The sequence below is a fragment of the Pituophis catenifer genome, unplaced genomic scaffold (assembly GCF_029215685.1).
Source record: "Pituophis catenifer annectens isolate HBS135680 unplaced genomic scaffold, rPitCat1.0.hap2 SCAF_1, whole genome shotgun sequence".
Classification (NCBI taxonomy): Eukaryota; Metazoa; Chordata; class Lepidosauria; order Squamata; family Colubridae; genus Pituophis; species Pituophis catenifer.
Genome location: NW_027256881.1, coordinates 22930027 through 22946593, shown reverse-complemented (window position 1 = coordinate 22946593; position 16567 = coordinate 22930027). Strand labels below are relative to the sequence as shown.

The window sequence follows — 16567 nt, the reverse complement described above, 5'->3', positions numbered from 1 at the left end:
CAGTGGCTGCACCTGTACTGGGATGGTCTCAGAAAGCTGAACCACTGTCAGCAAATAAATTGAGACAGGGAAGAAACAATACCCTAATCAAGCAACCATTGAGGAAGAAGCTACGTGACCATTAATTGGCAGGACAGCCAGCAAATTCCACTCTCCCTCATACTGATGTTAAAAAGTCTGGCAATGAAAGAAGAAAACAAGCTCAGTGTTCTGTATTTTCTAGGACCAGAAATGCCCTTAAAAACTAGCAACCGACAGATTGATCAATACGTCACATTCTCTCTCTTTCCCACGCTCTCTCACACTCAAAAATCCTCACATTCTGTCATAAGGGAACAGGATATGGACAATAAGTTAGAGTTCAATATCTTTTCCAAATACATTTCCACACAAAAATAGAGTACAATAATTCAAATTTTAGTTAACTCAATAAGCATATGAACAAAATTTCCTTATACTAAATGGAGGGCTGAACCAGATGCGCATTTTTAAGGCAAAGTTGCACATTAAAAAAACAAACAAACACTGAGTGCCAATGAACAAAGAAGTTCCATAACAAAGGCCTAATGATTTGAAAAGAAACTGCACTTTGGGAAGAATGAATTATTACCAAAGGAAAAAGCAACTGACTGGACTGTTTCATTTCTAGTAGCAACCAACCAATTTCTTTGTGTGCGTGCATACGTGTGCATGCACACATACACACACACACACACACACACACACACACACACACACGGTAATATATATCATAAACATTCATATAAAATGAATTTTACACATTTTATAACCCATTTATGTATCCAAAATATCACTCTCTGCATACATCAATAAAATATAGCAATTCTCATGAGGAAAAAAACCATAAGAATTAAAGTTTATAATGAACGAAAGAAAAATAAATTAAAGCCAAAGCAATACTGATGCCGAAGCAGCTTCAGTAGCTATGGAATGCTAATTAATTACTAGAGAAGACAGGGAGTTGATAAATATGAGGAGTCAATGAAATGAGGTGTCCCCTCCAAAATGCATTCTATATTAGAATATTTTAGAGCAGATCCTGTTTGTTATTCCTTTATTACAGAATCATCAACAGTAACCCAAATGTCTTTCAAGGAAATATGGACAGCAAAAATCCCACTGAGCTTGTCACTGCTTCTGTATAATAACACACATGAGCAGCATTTAAAGACTTAGGAAATTCAGATTTCTCAGTAAATAATCAACTTGGGGGAGAGACCAGACAAAGACCGCAACCAGTGATCAATGCTATTGGCTTTCCATACCTTTATAGTCCATTTATCCTTTTGAAATCACTACCATTCCAATGGAAAGCCATTATAATATATTGAGCGTTCATCTGATTCAAAGGAAATGCCTAATACATTGCATAGGTTCCTTAGAAGCTAATTGGACCAATGCCAACTCAGGTTATTCCTTCTGCTTTCTAAAAATCTATTGAAAAATAATTACTGTGGTATAATGAAAAAATTGGGATGTGGTGGCTCAGTGGCTAAGATGCTGAGCTTGTCGATCGAAAGGTCGGCAGTTCAGCAGTTTGAATCCCTAGTGCCGCGTAACGGGATGAGCTCCCGTTACTTGTCTCAGCTTCTGCCAACCTAGCAGTTCGAAACCATGTAAAAAATGCAAGTAGAAAAATAGGGACCCCCTTTGGTGGGAAGGTAACAGCGTTCCATACGCCTTTGGCATTTAGTCATGCCGGCCACATGACCACGGAGACGTCTTCTGACAGCACTGGCTTTTTGGCTTTGAAACGGGGATGAGCACCGCCCCCTAGAGTCGGGAACGACTAGCACATATGTGCGAGGGGAACCTTTACCTTTATCTTTTTAATGAAAAAATAAAAAATGGTCAAAATTTCAACTTTTGTCCCACACTGGATTTCTGCATATTCCTGGGGAATCCTATATTCTATCCATCTGAAGTTACAGCTGTGCTTGCAGAATAGCAATTAGTCTTCAAGACTGGCTTGTTATGCAAAGTCTTTAAGGAGGTGGACTGGGTTCAAGGAGACCCAGGTATAAATCCACCATCAGTCATGAAAGTTCATTGAATGACTTTGGGACAAGCACTCCCTCTCAGTTCAGCCTATGTCACAGAATGGTTTCTGTAGGGAAAATAATTAGACAAGAGAATACAGGTAGTCTTTGATGTACGACCAAAATTTATGTTGCTAAGTGAGAAATTTGTTAAGTGAATTTTACCCCATTTTACCACTTTTCTTGCCACATTTATTAACTACGGTAAATCACTACATTGGTTAAATAAGTAACACCGTTGTTAAGTGAATCTGGATTCCCATTGACATTCCTTTTCAGAAGATTGCAAAAGGTGATCACATGACACCGGGACACTGCAACCGTCATAAATGAGAGTCAGTTGTCAAGCATCCGAATATAAATCACGTGACCATGGGGATGCTACAATGGTCATAAGTGTGAAAAATGGTCATAAGTCACTTTTATCCATGCCGTTGTAACTTTGAACAGTCACTAAATGAACTGTACTAGATATGCCACTGAAAAAAGCCAAATTATAGAGCTAACAATAGCTTAGCTAATTTTACAGTTAAACTATGCAAGACAGTAAATAGTATAAGAAATACTGTTCAATAGCAATAGCACTTAGACTTATATACCATTTCACAGTGCTTTACAGACCTCTCTAAGCGGTTTACAGAGTCAGCATATTGCCCCCAACAATTTGGGTTCTCATTTTATCAACCTCGGAAGGATGAAAGGCTGAGTCAACTTTGAGCCTGGTGCAGGGGTGAAATGCTCCCAGTTTGGACCAGATCGCCTGATCCGGTAGCAATGGAAGCAAGTGCTTCAGAGAACCAGTAGCAAAAGTCCCTGCCCACCCCCCCATGCCCAGCTGAGCCGCACAATCATCAGAGGCTTTTTTTTACTTTTAAAAGCATTTTTTCTACAACCTCTTCAGTGGAAAAAATGCTTTTAAAAGTAAAAAAAAAAAAAAAAGCCTCTGATAATTGTTTATTTATTTATTTTATTTTATTTCGAATTTATATACTGCACCTTCTCCCGAGGGACTCAGGGCGGTGTACAGCCAGATAAAAACATACAATACAAACATTAAAAACAATTAAAAAGATATATATTAATTTGGCCCCAATTTAAAAAAACAAACCAATTAAAAATATTTTAAAAATATATTAAAAATATATTGTGTGGCTCAGCTGGGATCGTCAAAGGCTTTTAAAAGAAAAAAAACCCTTTTTTTCTTTTAAATGCCTCTGACGATCCAAGCTGAGTTGCCTGATCGGCAGAGGCTTTTTAAAAAACTCAGCTGGGATTGTCAGAGGCATTTAAAAGAAAAAAACCCTTTTTTTCTTTTAAATGTCTCTGACGATCCCAGCTGAGTTGCCTGATCGGCAGAGGCTTTTTAAAAAACTCAGCTGGGATTGTCAGAGGCATTTAAAAGAAAAAAACCCTTTTTTTCCTTTTAAATGTCTCTGACAATCCCAGCTGAGTTGCCTGATCGGCTGAGGCTTTAAAAAGAGGTTGTAGAAAAAATGGTTTTAAAAGTAAAAAAAAAAAAAAATTGGCCACGCCCACCCAGTCACATTACTCCCCCCCCACCAAGCCACGCCCACAGAACCGATAGTAACAAATTTTAGATTTCACCACTGGCCTGGTGAGATTCGAACTGCCAAATTGCAGGCGGCCAGATGTCAGCAGAAGTAGCCAGCAGTACTGCACTCTAACCACTGCACTACCGTGGCTCTCAATCCTGAATTTTCCACACTTCAGCTGTACTAAATTACCTCAAGGTTCTAGTTTTATGGCAGAGTGGCAAAAACATTTCCCAGTCTTTCCTTTTCATATCTGTATGCACCATTCTCTACCTTAAAATACACTTATTATTGTATGTTTTCTTTATAAAGAAAGTGCTCAATGCAATGCAGTACAATGACAAAAACTGTTAGCAATATTCCAAATGTGGGTTACATTACGGATTTTTATCAATGATTTATAGTAATATATTTTAGTTCATTTTCTAATAATCTTCAGAATGGACGGTTTATCCATCTACATCTCTACATGCAGAATTTGCCTGAATAAGCAACATTTACTTTTAAGTGTGTTTCCCTTCCCTGGATGAGAACAACTTTATTTGACAGTTAATTCAAATTAAACACATTTCTGAGTGCCTTGCGTGACTGCCATTTCTATTTTCCATCAAACTGTCCACTACCCGAATCTCTTACCGCTTCAGATTTGGGTGGGACCGGGGGAGGAGCATCTGTGCTAAGGTCTTCCTGCAGCAGGCCTCGATGGCAAGGTGAACCCCCAAAAGAGATAAGATCCCGCTGGCCCTTGTTGGCATTCTCCAGTCCAGGAACTGTGCTACTGGATTCAGAATAATTCTCTGGGTTTTGATTAGTCCACAATTCTTCATACGGGAGCTCTTGAGTCCGGAATGTGGGTTCCACCCAATCAGGTGTCATGTATTCACGCTCAGAATCCAAAGTATCAGAAATAAGGCTAGAGGACTCTTGGTGAGAGGGGAGAAGCAATCGTTGGGCCCTCCCTCCTTGAGCCAAGTCCTGGCAACTGCTTTCAGAGGCAGCATACAAGCAAAGTGAGAGGCGCTGAAAGGATTGGGCCAATTCATTACGGCTGTAGCCCTGCAGACAGAGTCGTACATGGCGGGGGCTGGCACAGTCTTCTGAGAAGTCTGGCTTGGCCTCACGCACAGCCTTAGAATATTCATTGGGATCGAAGCATTCCTGGCAGAGGGCAGCCGTTTCTCGTAACAACTTCTCCAGTTGGGGGTCTCCGCCTACACGCAACATCCCCTCCGGCAGCAGAAAACGGGGCATATCTGTGAGCAGGAGGAAGTGGAAGGGAGCCACTTCATCCTTGCGGAGAATGCAGCATAACACCACCGTTTTGGAAACGATGCTCACCAACTTGTAACAGTGGCCCTCACGGATGGCGTGCAGATCGTAGGGGTTTCGAGGCGGCCGGCTGGGCACAATCACATTGACAGGAAGTCGCACCTTCTCAATGATACTGCGAATGGTATGCTCCCCTTCCTGCATTTGCAGCTCCAGCGGTGAGCGAGTGCTGAAGCGCCCTTTGCACTGGAAAGGCAAGCTGAGGCTTTCGTTGGTCCGATGGTTCATGCAAATCAAGCAAGGCATCTTGCCCTTCAACTGTTTGCCACTGCCACCTCCAGTGTTGCCGCCGCTGCCGCTGTTACCACTACCGCCATTCCCACCACCAGTGCCGGGGACACCTGCTTTGCCCAACTTCCGCAGCAATGTGTTCAAACGCGACTTTTCCTTCGCAGCCTTTGCGCACAGAATCTCTGCCTGGCCCATAAGTGTTAATTCATCTCCTGCATGCAGCGTGAAATTGTACACTTCACTGTCTTCACTGAACTCGCCCGACACAACCTGGAAGAAGCCAATTGGTGAGGGAAAATGAATAGATAAGAAGAGGCTTAACAAGGAAAATTCTACAACATGGAGGGTGAGGAAAGAGGGGGCTTTTGTACCACAGAAAGAGGGGTTCTGTGATACAAAAGCTACTGCTGTGCTTTGCCATAACATGAGCCAAACGGTGGATTTCTGTGATTGTGCGTGCTGTATAGGGAAGAAAGAAGTACAGGTAGTCCTCGACTTACAACCACAATTTTGAGCCCAAAATTTATGTTGTTATGTGAAACGTTTGTTAAGTGAATTTTGCCCCATTTTACAACTTTCCTTGCCACTGTTAAGTAAACCATTGCCACTGTTATGTTAGTAACACGGTTGTTAAGTGAATCTGGCTTCCCCATTGACTTTGCTTGTCAGGCGGTCGCAAAAGGGAATCGCGTGACCTTGGGACACTGCAATGGTCATAAATATGAACTAGTTGCCAAGCATCTGAATTTTGATCTCGTGACAATGGGGATGCCGTAACGATCGTTAAGTGTGAAAAATGGTCATATAAGTCATTCTGAACGGTCACTGAACTGTTGTAAGTAGAGGACTACTTGTACCACAGGCCATCATTTGGGGCTGATGGACTTCATTCCACTCAGGGGTTTTTGAACTGTATCCATTTGATCAAAAAGGAAAAACAGAACAGGAGCCTCTTTGATACAAAAGATAAGAGAAAAGTTTAAGAGATGGACACCTGAACGGCCAACGGAGAGAGATGCCAGAATGTGTGGGTTTGGGGTGAGAGAAGTCAAATTCCAGGAAATTATCTAATTTTGGGTTACTTAAAAGACATTTGTTGGTTTCCACAAAATAGATAATTGAATTGGCTGTAAGATCAAAGCTGTCACCACTTGAAAAGGAAATACTCCTGAGTTTCTCTCTTTTACAGAGTACAGAAAGTCTTTTTCATTTCATTGGGCAAATGAAGTTCTAAGATGCTACTTTTATAGATTCAGTGCAATGCTCTATACATTGTTTCCCAGAAGAAAATCCCACTCTGTTCAATGGGAAATATAACTCTATGTAGGATTGTAGTCCTAGAGCAGTGTCGGTGAACCTTTTCGGCACCAAGTGCCGAAACTGGAGTGCCAGCACGCGTGCATGTGCACGCATGCCGGAAACCAGAAGGCTGCTCTTCTGGTTTCTGGCATGTGCATGTGCACCAGCCACCTGGTCTACTGGTTTCTGGTGTGTATGCATGCTCGAAGACCAGGTGGCCGGTGCACATGCGCGTGATGACCAGGTGGCCGGTGCACATGCGCAAGCCAGGAAGATGATCTTCTGGTGGGCAGCGGCCAGGTGGTCTTCGTGCACGCATGCATGCCAGAAACCAGAAGACCAGGTGGCTGATGTGCATGTGCATGCTGGAAACCGGAAGAGCAGCTGCCCAGTGGGCACATGAGCACCGGGTGGCTGCTCTTCCAGTTTCCAGCGCTCCCGCGGACATGAAGACTAGCAGCCAGCATGCCAGAACCTGGGAAAGCAACGGGCGACAGCTCACATGCCCGGAGAGATGGCTCTGCATGCCACTTCTGGCACATGTGCCATAGGTTCGCCATCACGGTCCTAGAGGAAATGACACTTTTTGAAATGTTCTGCTTTGTGCATACTTACTGAAGTTTCCATCCTTTGCCTTTTCAGAAAATCAAGCCCTGTCTAAACTTAGAATGCATTTGATCCTATTAGTTATTATTGTTGTGGCTTTCAGCAGAGTGCATTACATTTTCTTCCCAGAGTGTGTTTAGCTTTGTGGTAGGAAAAGTGTTTCTATTTATTCCTAGAGATAATTTACAATCTTATAATTGGAGAGGCAGAGATCCAAATTGAACTAGAAACCCTGAATCAGTGAATGAGTGCAAATGCTCAACTGTACTCCCTGATTTTCCAAATCTTATCTCCACCTCAGGTTTAAAATGCAATTGATGAAACTAGAGAAGACATATTAATATTTCTATTCATTCAGAGCAGATCCCTAAATTCATGATAAAAAGACCATTGTCAAAAATACAAAAGAGCCTATTGGGTCAGATTAAAAGAGAACCAGCCAGTTCAATAATCCAATCCATCTCTCTCCCAGTGGCTAACCAGTTATCATTTTGGTGAAGCCCAAAAGTTAAAGCATCCTTCTGAACTTTGAGACTACTTTACAGTAGAAAGCAAGGCTATATTCTGCTTTCAACTCCTTAAATCTCAGCTATCTAATTTCTTACTTTAGCAATGGTTATTGCATAAAAAACTGATCCTTCAAAAATGTTATGCAGTCTATCAGATATGAAATAGCCAATTAAACTGCAAGTCACATTTTTGGTTAACTAGACATGATCAAATCTGAGCTTGCAAGAATTCTTTTAATTTGCTTTGCTATAGCTTAGCTCTTCATTAACCAAGCAGAAAAAAAAATTGTCAAGAAATCAGATATCAAACCTGAACAGAGGGAGGTTGACCTGAGTGGAAACAGCATTCCCACCCCATTCCCATTTATTCTTTAGACCAGGGGTCTCCAACCTTGGCAACTTTGCTGGCTGAGGAATTCTGGGAGTTGAAGTCCACAAGTCTTAAAGTTGCCAAGATTGGAGACCCCTGCTTTAGACAGTTGACATATGCTAAAGTACAACTAACCTTTACGCTGAAGGTGATGGCCTCCATGACGAACACCCGGTCTGGAAAGATGCTCGCCACCTCCTCCACACTGTTGAAGTACTGCACAGGCTCCCGGACATCCCTGTCCTGATCTAGCAGCTTAAATTTCCCTGCAGGATTGGAACCCAAAACATGCTAGTTTAGTTAGGAGATGGGTTTGTTGAGAGATTGTTTTCTCTGCTGAAGCCAGATAGGCAGCTGGCAGGGAATGAGAGAAGGGGAGACTCTGAAAGACCTACTGCTATGCCTCCTGGGCATCACCTAACTAACCAATTAATATCTCCAATAGTGGCCAACTAGAAACAGCAGGGAAGCTTATAAACAGGGTTTAACTCCCCCCCCCAACATCTTATTATCAAAGGTATTTTTGTGCTTAATGCAGAGCCTGTTTTAATATATTATGGCTAGCAGTCATTGGGATATTTGTTCCCATACAGTTCTCCATTTTTCTTTAAAAAAAAAACATAAAAGCAGAAGATAAAAGAAAAATGTTGGAGTTGGACACAAATGAAAATAAAATAAAATAAAATAAAATAAAATAAAATAAAATAAAATAAAATAAAATAAAATAAAATAATAAAATAAAATAAAATAAAATAAAATAAAATAAAATAAAATATAATAAAATAAAATAAAATAAAATAAAATAAAATAAAATAAAATAAAATAAAATAAAATAAAATAGAGGAGCCTTGAATGGCTGGCTCTGACAAAGAGTCTATTTAGCTAGCATCCTATTTCCAGGCACAGCTAACCAGATAGCTTTAGAAGCCCACAAATAAGCATCAAAATAATCAATAAATTTCTCCCACTTTCCTCTGTCAATTACAATATAAGAGGCAGAGTAATCCCGAACTTAGAATTTCATATAGCCACCATCACAAAGAGTAAATTATTTATTTTTCCTTCAGGAACCTAACCAATCCCCTTTTAGAGCCCTCTGTGTTCCTACCCATTACTTAGATCCTATTACTGTACATTCCATATATTAACAATACTGTGTAAAAAAAAATGAACTTTTCTTCCTTGTCTCAAATCTATATTCTAGTATAAATAAAGAGAAGATGAGGAAAATATTGTATTGATGTATTTGTGCACTCCTAATTTTATAAACCTCTGATCATTTTCTCCCCATCATATTTGTTATGTTTCTAAGCCATCATCGTCATCGAAGGCACATTCTCCATTCAGAAAAAAGGGCCAACCTGGAAAAATATCTGTGTACCAAAAGTAAAATTATATCTAAATATACATAGAATGCATTTCTTCCTTTTCCAAGTCATAGGCTAATCATAACCTAGAATTACGAATAAAACTTTCCTATTTATATCACCCAAGAATGCACCTATCAAAGTGCATTCTTATGAAAAATGAATATTGGCATCCAGAGTTGCGGCAATGTGAATCAAATGGGATGAAGATATGCAAGCCTTTATGGTAGCAAGAATCTAGGACTGGCTTGTCTTCAGAACACCAAATCTTTGCTGGCTGTACACATAATACTCTAATAAAGAGAATCCTTAGTCTGTTATGCCTTTTGCTGAAACTTTTCTCCTTTATCTGGGTTACCCTCTGTAATGTCCATTTTATTATATTGTGTTGCATTCCTATTCTTTCTGAAGGAGCTCAGAGCTGCCTGTAACTGCCTTAGTTACCTTTCAGCAGCAAGAGATCCCTTGAAATGCAAATGGCATTTCTGCCCGGGATTCAGTTGCCATAGTTCGCCCAGCAACTTCTTTGTACCCAGCAAACAAGGAAGCCAAACAGATGGAGATATCAAATTGGAGTAGAAGTTAATGACAGGAGCCGCTGGTGATGATGGCAAGTGAGAAAGAGGCAGGGTGTCAGGGCTGTCCCCAGCTCTGTTATCAGCCATGGGCCTCTTTCTTTTTTCTCAAGGAAAAGGCAATATGGCAACAACAATTGTGGGCTGGGATGGGGGGATCAATGCACCAGCTGGAAGAGTAACAAAGGCATACAATGGATAGAGATGAGTATCCATGGCATCTCTGCCTCTTTACACTCTTGCTATCTGGGCTACGGGCATAACAATATAAACTTTTAATGAAGTTTAAATTCTGTGTGTGTGTGTGTGTGTGTGTGTGTGTGTGTGTGTATACGTGTACTATTATTGGCCCAGATAGAGATGACTTCTTGATGTCTTTTATCAGAACAAATTTCTAGCAAGACAGGAGATTAGAATATTTTGCCAGAAAATTCAGTGTAGAATTAATGCTGCCAAGTTCTTATTAGTAATGGTCAATTAAAAATACATACACACATGCGGATTTCAACCACAGGGAATACATTGGTTTTTTCTAGAGCATTCTTCTGTATTATTCCAGTTATACAGAAAAAGAAAAAGGAACCACCCATGCTAAGGCCTACTCCTGTTTTAGCTGTTTGAAAGGAAGAATTTGGAAGAGGGAAATCTGCTTTATTTATTAAACATGGTTTTTCTGATTTTCAAACTCTGATTGCATATAGTTCAAAATCACAAGCAGCACAGAGAAGTTCCCCTTTTCAAAATGCCTTCCTCAATGCATAAATAGCAAAAGACGCAGACACAGCTGTAGAAAAATGCCTGAATGGGAATTTTGTGGTAATTTTTAATTGAGTTGCGTCTCAAAACTAAATGGTTCTGAGCAATTTAGCAGTTAATGATGGAGTGAACAGACATGGAAGCATCACTGTTTTACTAAGCCTAATTGATTAGCTCGATTCAGCAACTCTATGAAGTAAGAAACAGCATTCTTATTCGGTCTGGTGCCTTTTACTGAAGCCTCAAACTTTTTCTCTGAAATCCACACCTCGATGGCTGAACCAGCATGAGTTAAGATCTTATGACTATTATGAGCTTCACTGGCATCCTGGTGCAATGAGCCCACATACCTAGTGGTATCTGCAGCAAATCACAATGATGACAAAATGATGACAAACATCATGATATCATCACACAAATGCCATCATTTTGTACTTGCATCCTAACATTTGATACCAGTGTATAATTTGTAAGATCACATACCTTTCATATTTTGCTTCCCCTTGACTCCCCTGAAGACCCCCATGTACCTTTCATTAATGAGACAGTACACAATATATCACATGTTTCTCTTATAAGATACAATGATGAAAATAATGTGTGGGAAGCGTTTGAACATTTATAGAAATGCCACAAGTTATAGTCTTTATCGTGTTTTCTTTCTGAAAGGCCACAGGCTTCACACATTTATTTCACCTCACTTGGAATGACAATGTTGGGAATTTATGTTCAGGTCAGGTATTGTGTCCAAACTCTTGCTTTTTACAAGAACCCAGCCTCTTTGTCTGTCCTCTCTAGATAGTGTAGTTTGCTCACGATCAAAAGACCCTTACTGTTAGGAAACATTTCCAAATATTCAACCATAATCTGTCATCCCATAATTTAAATCCATTACTACTTGTCCAACCTTCTGAGATGATAAACAGATCTTGGCCTTTTTCTGATGGCACTGTTTTCAGACACTCAGGGAACTTAAGTCTCTAGTGTCAAGGTTCCAAGTAATAAATCCATAGCAAGCAAAACTCCGAGGCAGGCAATTTCTTCAAAGGATAGCTTTATTGGAAAAATCATATTGGCCAGGGCTGGGCTGCTGGGGGTTCGCAGGGGTTTGGCAGAACCTCTAGTTAAGATTCTGTGCAGTTCGGAGAACCCCAAATCCCATTCCTGGCTGGCTCCACCTGCCCGGCCCCTCCCAAGAATCCCCACATGGCCTGTTTTGGATGCAGGTAAGTGCAGGGAGCGCGTGGAAGCTCGGGAAGGGTGAAAAACAGGCCTACCGGAAGTTCAGGAAGGTCAGAAATGGCCCATTTCTGCCCTCCAGAGGGCCTCCGGAGCCTGGGGAGGCCGTTTTTGCCCTCCCGGAGGCTCAAGGAAAACCTCTGGAGCCCAGGGAGGGCAAAAACACCCCCCCCCATTATGGTGCAGGAGACCGACTAGGCCACGCCCATCATGGTCACACCCACCCAGCAACCGGGCAGAGAACCCCTTGCTAAAATTTTTGAAGCCCACCCCTTATATTGGCATATATCTGGTGAAAACCAACTCTAAAGGTTCCCAGAGTTTTCACCTAGTTAAAAAAGAGAGTTTTTCCCAAACCCCAAACAATCAGTCACATGGTCCAATCAAAATGCTGTCTGGTTGTCTGGAGACCTCCCCCCTTCTTCCACGATCTAGGTGTGAGAATATCTTGGTTCTCAAGAGAAAGTATTTTATTTTGGCTACACAAACCCCTCTATCTCTAAACCCCCCTCCCTGTCCCTCAGCTCCAATGTAGCAACACTGAAGCTCCTATATGGCTGCGGTCAGGTCAGCTTCAGTGTTGACATCTAGTTTAACTCTCTTACTTAATCTGAAATATTCCTATCCTTTTCCCTTTGTCCCCCAATTTAAAATCTTTGGTTATCTGAGAATCTCAAGTTCACTCATCAGCATATAGTAAATGATTGCAGAGGACATTTTGTCGGTACAATTTAAATGTTCTGGTTTCAAACACAATAGAATCGGGTTAAGTGAGATCAGAATGGTGTTAGACTCCAAGGATACCTAGGGTCAAATCCCAATCCAGCATGAAGCTCACTAGGTGACCTTTAGCCATTTATCATGTGCTAGCCTAAATTAAGTCACAAGCTTGCTAAGCAGATAAAGATAGAGGCAGAAATAATGTTTCCAACCCCTAAATTATCAGGAAAAGAGCACAATTTAAAAATTCAGTTTTTAGCACATTCAAAAGCCAATAAATGCTTTCAGAGGTGTTTTGCTGTTGCCAAAAGCAGACTCAGTCCCCAGAGTGCTTAATCATACTAACTGAAACCTTCATGTGATATTTAAACCCATTTTGAGAAAAAATAGCTCCGAGATATCCTAATTCATTTCAGTGGAGATGAAATGAGTTGATTTTCCAAGGCAGCCCAAGAACTGTTTAGATATACACACTGTTGCCTAGACACTATACAATCTCTCATATGAAAAGTCTTAGTGGCGTCTCCTTTCTCTTAAATAGCACAGGCTATGTACATCATGTCTCCATCACCGCAAGGAATGACATTTTTAAGCAACTCCATTTCAACAAGACTTCAATTTCTCAAGCTACTTGGCAAGCCTGCTCGATCAGATCTTTCTCATTTCTACCATTCTTAACAGCAATCAATAATTCTGGCAAGCTAATATTTTCCCTGCATGCAGTTGTCCACTTATCAGAAGCAACGGTTTCACAATGAAGTGTGCATTTTGCTTTGCTTGCAAGCTGAAACTGGAACCATCTGCTCTGGGGGGTTTTTTTATGAATGAGGCCAACAAAACAGGTTAACACACTTACTCTTCTTTTCCTGTCCCATCTGTCTCCCCAAGGAACAGCAATTAACTGCTCCTGTCCGCTTGCCTCTCATTATTTATTCATACTTGCACATCATTACCAAAGATGGGAGGCACTTAAGAGTCTCATTAAAGGCCAGAGATGATGTCAGTTCTGTTAATTCACGACTCCAGTCACTCCTTCCTACTGTACCATCTGTTCAGCACCTCCCAATGCTCTCACATGGTGCCAGCAACTCCCTTTCCCTCTCTGATCTTCTACATTAGGCACCAACCTCCTGCAAACCATGTCCTGTCTTCATTTAGTGTTCACCTTCACCATATTTTCTGAGCCTGGTCACTGCTACTCTCTTTCCATACCTCTAGAACTCAGACAAGATGGAGTAAGCATTAGCAAGTCCAGGACCACAGTGCCCAGGAATGTTTGCAACTAAACCTAGACTAAGAATGAGGAGTATTTGATACTAATAACATAAAGTCCAACCATTGGTTGGAGCAGTTGGGAATTGTAGTTCAAGATTTGGAGGGTCATAGATTCCTTATATGCAGTACAGATTGAGAGGTTGAGCATGCTGGAAACTAGATAAAGGGGAAAAAAACTGACACAAGGCAAACCAGGCCCACTAAAGCCTTTTTGGGGGAAAAAGAGATTTTTCCAGATGAAGCTGGGAAACTCCCTTCTCTTTCTGAATAAAAAAGGGGAGGCAACAGGATGGATTGGTACATTTTGGAGTGCTCAGTCTAATGGTGGAAACCTAGTACCATATTTTTCAGAGTATAAGACGCACCTTTTTGGGGAGGAAAATAAGAAAAAAGCTGATTGGCAGGTGGATCGGCCTTCCGGAATATCCCCCAATCAGCTGTTCCCAGAGGTGAATTTTAGCAACAGGTTCCTTGGTTGTGAGCTCTGTGCCTTTCTTTCTTTCTTTCTTTTTCTTTTTTTGCTTTTTTTTCTGCCTCTGAAACTTCTGAAACTCTGTTTCAGAAAACACTTTTTTTCCTGCCTCTGAAAGCCTCGGAAACAGAGCTTCACAAAAAAAGCCTCTGAAGCTCTGTTTGGGGGCTTCTTTTCTGAAGCTCTGTTTCTGATGCTTTTTTCAGCCTCCGAAACCTCCGTTTGAGAAGCTGGGCGGGGCTACATTTGGAGTATAAGATGCAGCCAGATTTTCACCCTCTTTTTTTGGGGGGAAAAGGTGCGTTTTATACTCCAAAAAATACGGTATATGCAATATAGATCTCCATTCCCATTACAATTTTTATAGGAAACCCAAAATTAGCATTCACCCATATACCCACTAGATTCCAGAACAATAGCTTTTGTTGTAGCAAAATTAATATCTAGGTTTTTTTTTTTTTCCTTTGAGCTCACTAATTACAAGTTCTGATTCTTACTGATCTATTTCTTATGAAAAGTCTAGCCTGAGATATGGCTGATTCCACATAGCCGATCCTTCACCATTTGCTTTACAAACTGCATTTGCTTCTTTCACTCTCTGATATCAGAAAATTATTTCATCTCCTGAAGTACTGATAGAAGTACTGATAGAAGTAGACAAATGTGGAGCTTACTAAGGCATTCTGCTCCAGCCAATACACCGTGCAGCTCCTTTGCCAACAATGACTTACGCTGGGTGTAAATTTACCTAAAAGACCTCACCCCCAAACACAAACAGAAAAGAAGATATTGTTATTTTCTAGTAGAAGGAGATCTTATGAATCTGCCTATTATCTTTCTCCATTAGAAGATTAAAAAACACTGAAGTTGTTACCTAGCTAGGTAACCAAATATCTGCAAGAAAACAATCAAGTTCAGAGACCACCAAGGATTCCACAGATTAAAAACCATAACACTTGGAATGAGAACCTCATGAGATCCTATCTGATGAGACATCTATATGCAACAAAACTTTTGAGAGGAACTGGGTTGTGTAGGAAAAAAGAATCTCTTGCTTTAAACATAAACTTTGAACATTATAAGCAACTAAGCACAACTAAAAAAGTATTCCACCTTCCTTATAGATTTATCAAAATAAGATAATATTGTTTCATCATGCCATTTTGCCTCGGAAGGCAAACGATAAGCAATTCCTCTAATTTGAAGATAATATAGAGCCATTGGATTGATCAGGAGTTTTCCCGTAGTTTTTTTAAACTTTCCTGGCTGATGCTTCACTTATTCAACAGTGCAGGAATTTCTGTTAATCTATAACCTAAAGCTCTATTTCTTTTAGGCCCAGATCCATAAACAGCAGTCCAGATCTTCTCTTATCCATTTCTCTTCATTTTATAAGTTTGTGAGGCAGGGATCTATCTTTTTCACTTTATAATTTATCACCCAGGACAACGTGATTGATGCATCAAGGTTTCAGAAAAGGTACATCACTACTGATCAGAAGTAAAAAAAAGAAAGAAAAGAAACTAACCTGAGCAGAAACATTCAAGAAGTTAGGACAGCTATCAGAGTATCTATAGAAAAATCTATGCATTTGCTGTCTAACCCTCTTTCACTATTTCCCTTCAAATATGTGCTTCACTGAATTCTCACCGTTCTGTTACCTGGATATTGCAGGGGGATGTCAATCTTGGGGCCAATGACATAATGTCCTTCCTCCAAGCTGTGGGCTGTCACTGTAGTCCATTGACGACAGGAGTGGATGAGAAGCACATCTTGGTCACTGACCCCCTCTACATATTCCCCTGTGACAGAAATGAGAAGAGGTGTGAGATTGCTATGCATTCACCCAAATTATTTTTTAGATGTGCACCAACCCAGCGTTATTGTAATGACAACAAAGGAGAGAAGACTCTAGTCAGATTACTTCAATCAGAATTCTGGGAGCTGTCCTGGAAGCTGCTGCAAGATGAAAAATGCCATCAAGAGTTCAACTAAAATGAAAGCCACCCCCACTTATTCTCACATTAATGGGGTAAATTCCCAGTTGAGTACCCTAACTTTCCAAAAGTGAGGCACAGAGCCCTTCTGCATAAAAGTTCAATTATAATATGACCTGTAGGCACCTGGCTATTCAAATCAGTCAACTTCTCCATCCTGCCAATATCTGCAAAGCCTTCTTTGAATCATTACTGGCAATGTAGCAATG

At 40.7% G+C, this 16567-nt stretch overlaps 1 protein-coding gene across 1 annotated transcript in view; it reads right to left on the bottom strand.

The window, feature by feature from the left end:
* The window catches only part of GAREM2 (GRB2 associated regulator of MAPK1 subtype 2), a 31747-nt gene that overhangs the window by 4693 nt on the left and 10487 nt on the right, over positions 1–16567 (bottom strand). The window contains exons 2-4 of the mRNA XM_070946895.1: positions 16023–16163; positions 8093–8223; positions 4250–5443 (exon numbers count right to left, since the gene is read on the bottom strand). Coding sequence (XP_070802996.1) covers positions 4250–5443; positions 8093–8223; positions 16023–16163 — 1466 coding nt within the window. The remainder of the gene's footprint in view (positions 1–4249; positions 5444–8092; positions 8224–16022; positions 16164–16567) is intronic.